The 8,788-nt window shown below is 49.6% G+C and overlaps 1 protein-coding gene across 3 annotated transcripts in view; it reads left to right on the plus strand.

Moving 5' to 3' along the window:
- The window catches only part of MINAR1 (membrane integral NOTCH2 associated receptor 1), a 28,126-nt gene extending 21,571 nt beyond the window's left edge, over positions 1-6,555 (plus strand). For 2 of the 3 annotated variants that reach the window (XM_087856576.1, XM_045813150.2), the window contains one exon: positions 2,514-6,555. In XM_087856576.1, the coding sequence (XP_087712702.1) occupies positions 2,514-2,711 (198 nt within the window). In that variant the 3' untranslated portion in view covers positions 2,712-6,555. The remainder of the gene's footprint in view (positions 1-2,513) is intronic. The other variant, XR_015722054.1, reaches the window with a different exon arrangement.
- Positions 6,556-8,788: the final 2,233 nt, after the last annotated feature.

Genomic DNA, 8,788 nt, shown 5'->3' on the forward strand with positions numbered 1-8,788 from the left:
AGCTCAGGTCGTGTGACAGCAGCGTCAGCACCCGGACGGTCTTTGTGGGTCCCCCGGTGGGCACATGTGAATCCCCGTCCATGGGGCCTGCGCGAGGGCGTAGGGAGGGTGTGGGCCGAGCTTTCACTGCCAGAGTCTGGTCACAACAAGGTCTGTCGCCTGTGTCCCTGGAAACCTTGGCGTCACTGCTCCATTTGTTGTCCCTAGAGCTTGCACTCGTTGAAAAAAACTGTGAAAAAGTTCATCTCACAGGCTGACCCCCAGCCCACAAAGTGTCCGTGCATGAAAAGCAGCCGATTTCCTTCTGTCTGAGGCGGAGGGAAGGAGACACCGGGTGTGTGGTGTACGCATGCTTGCCTCCTTGGCAAGCTCGGGAAGAAGTGGGGCTGGGGCAGCCCACGTGGCCAGAGCCCGTCCTGAAGGTGCCAGGCAGGGAGCAGCTCCACCAGCCCTTGCGGGAGGCCCCCCGCCGCTGTGGACCAGCCTCCCAGCCAAATATGCCCCGCCTGGATCCATCTGTCCCGTCTAGCGTCCGTGAGATAGCTGAAGGGCTTTCGTGGCTGCGGCCACGCACCCCAAGTGCTGCGGAGGGCAGAACTTTGGTGGGGAGGGAGCCCTGGCTCCAGCATACAGATGGGCGTCCGTCCACACAGCGGGAGCCGGTGGCTCCAGGACCTAGCGGAGGACGCTGTAGCCTGGCTCCTGCGAAGACGGAGCCCCGTGCGCTCAAGGACTGCATTACGGAGAGAGTCGTGTTGCTCACGGCGGGCGTCGGGGTGGCTGGTGCTGCTTTACACCCCGCAGGTGACAAGAGCCTCAGCGAGGAAGGGGGTCTGGGGGTGCGGTTCTAGCGACCCCTGAGGCCCATCCTTGCCATTATGCAGTGCTGCCTAGAATGTACTAGAACAGGGGTTGCAAAGGCAGATGGTGACCTGTCTGGGCTGGAGGACTCTGGTGTCTGTCCCAGCTGCCAGACTCTGCCACTGCCTCCCGAAAACGGCCAGGCATGGCTGTGATTCCGTGAAGCGTTATTTCGGACAGCAAGCTCTGAATTTCATAGAATGTTCACATAGCATGAAATATTCCTCTTTGATCTTTGCCAACCATTTAAAAATGTAGAGGCCATTCTCAGCCCGGGGGCTGTTCACAGGCAGGTGGACGTGGGGCCGCAGGCTGCCCATCCGGCTGGCCCGTCCACAGCGGGTGGACACATGCCCCACGGGTGATAGCAGAGTGTCAGAGAGCGGGCTGGTACAGTGGGGCAGGCAGGGTGAGAGCCTGGGGAGCACCTCCTAGGGAACCAGCTCCGTGACAGGACATTGTCACCCTGGGATCTGAGGCCGAGGGAAGGGAGCTGTTTCTGCAATCCACCGAGACCCACGGTTCAGGGGCAGGGGCCTGGTAGGAACCGAGAGAGGCCCTCGTCCTCGGACCGGGCCCGCCTGGGTGGGTCCGGGGCGCCAGGCTCCGGGGGCACGAGCGCGGCGGGAAAGAACAGGGGGAGCCTCTGGAAGGACAGGTGACAATGAGTAACACGCGTTAGAATCACCAGCATTCTCCCAATGACACGGTACAACTCAGTTTTTAAAGAGTTTTTGAAGGATTTGTTTTGTGATCTTGCGTGTGTGAGGGAGACTTCAATGTGCCCATGTTTCGGGCATTAAAGAAGCCGAGAAAATCTTCAAAATGGATATTTTGTTTGCGTTTCAAAGATTGAGGTGACCTCACTTGGAATTTCAATGTGTTTGCTTTTATGTGACACTATGTTATTAAATGCTTGCCGGGTACAGTGAGAATACTGCCTTTGTGGTGGGAAGACATGGTAACTGTCCCCGGGGAGCGGGCTCGGCGGGCGGGATGGGTTAAATGTGGCGCTTTTCTTGCAGACAGTGCATGCGTCTCAGGGAGACAGGAGACGGATGTCAGTGCGGTTCTGCCCCTGGGGACGCAGCCCCGGGCGTGGGGACGGCCTGCGCGGCTCTGTAGACCTTGACTCTGAGCAGGGGCCTGACCTGCTCAGACAAACGTTCGAAATGGAAATATTTTACATTTTGTTTGAACTGCTTATCTGGGAGGTGCCTTTGATTTTTCAGTAGGGGCTTTGGTGAGGAACTGGGAAGGGAATCAGAGCGAGAGGACAGCCTGGCTTCCAGCGGCTCTGCTCTTAGGGGCCGCTGGGGAGAACATTCGTCAGGGACGTGCACTGTCCCTCCTGCCACGGGGCCACCTGCTCTGGGTGACCAGCCCTGAAGTTCAGCCCTGTTGGTCTCGGTCCTAATTTGCTTGCTCGCGGAGAGGAGACCCGTGGTTTCCCCATGTCAGGACCCTTAGCGCACGGGCAACAAGGGCGGGGCAGGTGCCGTCTGCGGTGCGTGGGAGCCCGGGGCCTCGGCAGCCCGGCTCGGCGGCGGCGGTGGACGTCGCGGTCAGCCCTAATGGCCAGCTGCGGACAGCTCGGGGGCTTCGGGAACCGGGGTTTTACTGCGTCTCTAACATCTTCTCTTCACTTCTAGACGCAAGAATCTTTAAACCCAAACAACTTAGAATACTGGATGGAAGACATTTATACTCCAGGCTACGACTCCTTGCTGAAGCGTAAGGAAGCCGAGTTCAGACGAGCCAAGGTCTGCAAGATCGCCGCCCTGATCGCTGCCGCCGCGTGCACGGTCATCCTCGTGATTGTCGTGCCCATCTGCACAATGAAGTCATGAGCCCGGGCCGCCCGGCGCACAGCCCGTGACGGCCGGCGCCCCGCTGTCTGGGGTGAGGTCTCGGGCGTTGTGGCGACAGCGTGCTGGAGCAGGGATGGAGTCATGGAGGGTTTCTGCCCGCGTGAAGACGCTCTTCAGAACGTGCATTCTCCAGAGAAACCTACCCTCCTGTCGGCTTCGACGTAGTGACCCTCGGACGCGTTTGGGGAAGTGCAGTATCTTTTCCTACCAATAGAACGTACCCGGCTCCCAGTAGGCACCAACTGAATTCCACGCAGAAAAAAAAATTAAATTTTTTTTTAATTTTTAATTTTTAATTTAAATTTAAATTTTAATTTTTAATTTAAATTTAAATTTAAATTTTTAATTTAAAAATTTCCATTTTAATGAAGTTTCATGGTGGGGAATATGTTATACGGAAGATATTTGATACCTGCCTGCTTGGGGACACGAAGGGAGATCGCAAGACGAGACGGAAAAAAGACGAGTTCTGTTTTCCTTCACGTTCTCAGACCATTGCAGGTGAAGTGACAGGTGTCGTGCCCTCAAAGCATCTTACTTCTCTGTTGACTTTCATCAAGGGCTACTGACTTCTCATCCTTGCCCTGCCACCATCATTACGATCTTCACTGCAGATTTTCACGGAACATTCTGGACCTTCCTCCTTGTACGCAGGGCAGGAAGGAGCTGAACTGCCCGATCAGGCGTGGCACGGAGTGTGCTCCCTCTGCTTACTAGGCCGAGGTACTCAGGCCAGGAGACCTTGTTGTCCCCACACCGAGGTGAGGGGGAGAGCCGCTTGCCAGCAGTGTAAGGCCAGTCTCTGAAAATCACGGCCGCCCGAAGGGTCTCGACCGCACGCTTGCTTCAGTGTGTGGTTCCACTCGCGGGTCTTCTGTCTCCTGATGACACCGGATACTCTGCTTCTCACCCACGAGTTGAAGAGTTTGGAACGTGTCCTGTGCCTTGAAGAGGAGAGACGATGGCTGAACTTTGACATTCTAACTGTAAACTGTGGTTTCCGTGCACCCCTCGTCCCGGCCGCGTCCAGGGGCTTTCACGGGATGTGGCACGTTTGTCGATAATACGAGAAAGGTGCCGAGGTGCTCCTGACCACCGCGACACCAACTCCAGAGTTCCGAATATTCGTCAGCAGCGCAAAAAAAAAAAATTCCTCTATTTAACCGTTTATCTATCTATCGGTATGTCTATCTAAATACCTAATTTGGGGTCATTGTCTTCTCTGTTAAATAAGTTGAGAGCAAGGTTTCTCCAGCGTACAGGAAGCTGTTGTAACTCGATCAGATTTTGACCTCCGTTGCCACCTGTCGAATGGTGCTTTGACACAATGGGACAGAAAGAATCCTTTTTAGCATTTGATTCTAATGTCTTATTACAGGACAAAGAAAAATGATTGACAGGTACTAGCTACACCTTAATTCTTCTGAGAACAAGGTGGGAAGCAAGACTCATTGCTCTGGACTGTATAATAAATTCCTGAAAGAGAGGTTTGGGGCACATCTCAGATTTTAAAGCAATAGGAGTCCAGCATCCATCCCAGAAACCTTCGAGTAATGCTTAGTTTGCTCTGTCTAATCCTATAGTTCCCCACACGGGATAGTCAGAACATTTCATGCTGTGAACAAGTAAGGGACGGGTGCTTTCATCTGTAGCGAGCCTTCATTTTTAGGGGTCTTCATGTTACCTGTTTCTATTCTCCAGTTTATGTATCGACTTTCAACTAGGTGACTGAAACTTAAGCCTTAGTATGAAGAACTGAGGATTTATAATTGAAAATGAAAAAAATATATATATTATTGTCTATTGTCAGAAATTTAGTCTTTTGGTGCTCTGTTCTGGGTTGGGTACACTAAATAAGGTTGTTTCTTTCATCCCAAAGGAGATACTAGATTTGCACCTGCAAGAGTTGGGAGTTGCCAAACCAGCTCTCCTGCTAGCCAGTATGGCTCTGTGATACATTGTCCCTGTTATCAACAGATTCAGCCAGGAGAGCGTCAGAGATAGGCAGTTCCCAAGCTCTTGCTCTGTGATTTGCAGAGAAGTGGAGATGCACTTACCCAGGATAAGAAGAACTTTGTCCAATCCCAACCACTGCTCCCCTTGCCCTCCCCTTGGTCCTCCACGGGGGGTGGACCAAACCACTATTGCCACTGCTCTTGGGTGACCCTGTTCCTAATGGGCCCTGCTGGAGCCATGTGTCTAGCGACCACGGGGGGAGCGTGCTTGTAAGCCCCACCCTGTGTGCAGAAGAGACAGGACTGTGTAGAATTTTCTTCTACCCTTTTCCTATCTGAGGAGGTAGCAGAGAAATTTCGTCTTGCTCTTAGTCCAGCATAGCTTTAGAGCTCAACTCGACGTCATTGCCCATGACAAACAAACACCCAGACCTGCTGATGCCCTGGGAAACCAGGTGGCCGCAGAGGCAAGTGGTTTCCTATGGGAATGGGTTATCCCCAGCCTTATAGGATGGAGCGTGGTGCCAAGTTATGGATCCTTGCCGTGGCTTGAAGCTGATGGATGCTCGGCGTCTTGGGATCTAGAGAAGGTGAAGTTTACAGTTGGGTCTTTTCTCTCCACTGACCCCAAGCTTGTGACAGCCTTCTTTCCCCAGACCCCAGACTCCTGTATCCCTGTATTTGCAGAACGGGGCAAGAGCAGAGTCTGGCTGGGAAGGAGACCTCTACCCATCCCTCTCACATTGCCTCTCGTCTCCTGCTGCTGTGAGCTCCCGGTGGGTGACGTGTGGACTGGCCGGTCTTCTGTGCTGAGCACCACCTTCTACGATACTCTCTGGCATTCTCACACCAAGTACAATTTCTTATGCCTGGGCCTAAAATCACACCACTGTCAAAATTAACTTCATTTCTCTTGCTTTTATAAAATGAACAATCAGAGAATGTTGCTTAAGGGATGATGCTGAGGTCTGATATCCTCAGCCCACGGCTAAACTCAGAATCGCTCTCCTCCTCTTTCCTAGTCTGATCTGCTTTGAACACCGCCTTGCAGAAAAGCAAAAAGGTTCCCAGCTCAGTTTTCAGATGTGTCACACCACTAGCCCCTTCTTCAGACTGCAAATCCAGTAAGGCAAATCCTATTTCTACCACCCATTACTAGCCGATCATAACCTGTTAGTATTTTAGGGCATGCAGCCGTGTGACCGATACCTGCAAGGCTACTTTCGTAGATATGCAAACTCCCCGCCCTGTGCCCCGTGTCCTGATACCCTTATTGGAATCAAGGCAGTGCTGTTTTTGTTTACACTTGATCAATATAAGAGTAACGGCACCGCATTCTTTTTTAACAAAAAGTAAGCTCTGCCAACAGTAAATGATTCTGTTAAGTGGTATAAAAATTTGTGAGTGTTGAAATTCAACATGCTTCATATTATAATCAACCTGCAAGAATATTGTGGTCAGTTGTGTGAATACCAAATCAATATATACTGTATATTGTACTATGGCAATTTGTATTTAAAGGCAAAGATATTAGTAATTGTCGGTATAATTGGGGGAAAGGGTATTAGATATTTATTGATTAACAGTGAGAAATGCAACAAACTTCCTTATTTATGCCTTATGAATAAAAGGGTGTGAAATGTAAGGTGACGTTTTACGCGGGAGACTCAAGGAATGGGTACTTTTGAAGGCAGGGATTGTCTTTTCTATGTTTGTCCTGTATAGCTGTCAGCACACTCTTGGTGCTTGATCAACGTTATATAAAACCAATAACTAAGCACATTTTTAGATCTTTTTTCAAATGGCTTGTGTAAAATTTGGTTAACGTACAATGGTTGGTTTGAAGCTATTCATGTAAAATCTGCCTCTCTCCAAATATAATAAAAAATAAACTGAAAAATTATAAGACCTCTTGCAGTGAGATTTTATTCTATGCGTAAGTTGCACGTGTTGAGTTTTATGCACACGTCGTTAAGTGTCCAACTTGGTGATTTTCCACGAATGGAAAGCACGCATGTAACGAGCGCCCAGAGGAAGAGGCAGGACGGTCAGACACCCTGGAAGCCTCCCTCGTGCCCCCTTCCGGTTAAAACCTGGCAAAGAAAAATGGCCCTCCTCACTTCTGAGGGCACACTTACTTATGCTGGTCTCTAAACTTTATGTAATTGCAGTCATGCAGTTTTTACTCTTTTTTAAAATATACTTGACACAGTGTTACATTGGTTTCATGTGTAAAACAGGGACATGTCTCGCGGGATGCTGAGCTCACGAGTGTAACCGCCATGTCACCACACGCTATTACGGTATCGCTGACTGTTGTGTACCCTCCATCCCGCGACTTCTTCATCCCGTTACTGGAAGCCTGGACCTCCTGCTGCTGCCACCCACCTGCCCATCCATCCCCTGTCCGCCCCTCTGGCAACCACCAGTGTCTTCCCTGTATTCACGGGTCTGTTTCTGCTTCTTGTTTGTGTGCTAAGTGAAGCTGGAGTCAGAGAGAGACAAATGCCATAGGACTTCCCTTATAGGTGGAATCTGAAAAAACGAATGACTGTACTTTGTGTCTGTCCTCTCTCACCCAGCGTGATGCTGTGGAAAACGCCGTGTTGCTGTGTGTCGTTGCATTCTTCCCATTTTGTTGCCTCTACCGATGGAGAACCTGGCCCAATTTATTTATCCGTTCTACCATTGATGGGCGTTTACGTAGCTTCCGGTTTGGGGCCGTGAACGCTCTTGTCTGTATTTTTTGGTGAATGCATGCGTGTGTTTCTGCGGTGGGCATACCTAGGAGTAAAACTGCCGAACCTTGAGGTCTGTGCTCTTGCTCTGCTGGAACAGATACGGTCAAAACATTGTCTCGGTGTTTCCATCAGGTGACCCTCCCCTCGGCAGCATGCTTGCGGGTTCCAGGTGCTCCCTGTCCTACTCACAAGGCACCCTCTCTCGCCCTAGCCATCGTGCAGGTGCATGTCCTGGTGCCTCATTGCATATTTAATTTACGTTTTCCTGAGGATGAATGAGACTTGCTACCTTCCGTATGTTCATTGGCCCTTTGGATGTTTGTGAAGTGCCTGTTCACGTTTTTTGCCAGTTTTCTATTAGGCTGGTTGTCTTTTTCTTTATGATTTGTACAACTTCTGTATACATTCTGAAAATGACTTATTTGCCAGATATACATTACGAATACTATTTTCCATTCTGTGAGCTTTCCATTTTTATTCTTTTAATGGTATCTTTCTGATCAATAGAGGTTCTCTATTTTGATGGAGAAATGCATCATTTTCTTCATTATGATTGGCAATTTGAGTCCTATTTAAGAAATTTTTACAGACTCCGAGGTTATGAAGATGCTGTTTTCTTCATGAAGCTTTACTGTTTTACTTTTCATGGTTAGATCTGCACGTCCTCTGGAACTGATATTTACTCCTGGTGTGAGATGGGGGTTATGATATGTGCTTTCCCGTGTGGATATCCATTGATCAGCACTACTTATTAGAAAGATCATCTTTCCCCCTTTGACACAAGTGTGTTGACTTTCAGGCTTTCTGGACTTTCTGTCTTGCTCCATTTGTCTGTTCGTCTGTGCTCGTGTGAGCACAACATCAACATAATTTTTCATCCCAGAGATATGAAGACATGCTTCACTGTGAAGTAAATGAATCGTAGCTGACTTGGGCAGAGGCCGTAGCACAACTCTTGCTTGTGGAATCGTATCGTGGAGGACGCCAAAGAGAGAGAGAACTCATCTGGCTTCTTTTGTCTCATTGTGCCACTCACAAATGTCACTGAGTTCTCTGCCCGAGTCATTAAAGAAAAGTGATTGGACACAAGTCAGAGCACATTGCAAAAAGCAATTAATATCTTGACACCTGCACACAGAGAGAAGTCTCCGATGCGAGCTTGGACAAGGTTAGGGCAGCCACACAACAGTGGGTTGAAGAATGCTTCTCAGTTTTACAATAAGATATTAATTCAGGCCTAAGTCCAAGGTTTGCATACAGATTGACTGGACCTGGATTGCATTTTGCCGGAGTGCTCTGAACAAGTGAATTAAGAAAACAGCATGTAAGTAATCCGGTAGGGAAAATGGTTATCCTCCCT

Source organism: Ursus americanus, chromosome 28 (genome assembly GCF_024610735.1).
Source record: "Ursus americanus isolate L20-20 chromosome 28, mUrsAme1.1.p, whole genome shotgun sequence".
Classification (NCBI taxonomy): domain Eukaryota; kingdom Metazoa; phylum Chordata; class Mammalia; order Carnivora; family Ursidae; genus Ursus; species Ursus americanus.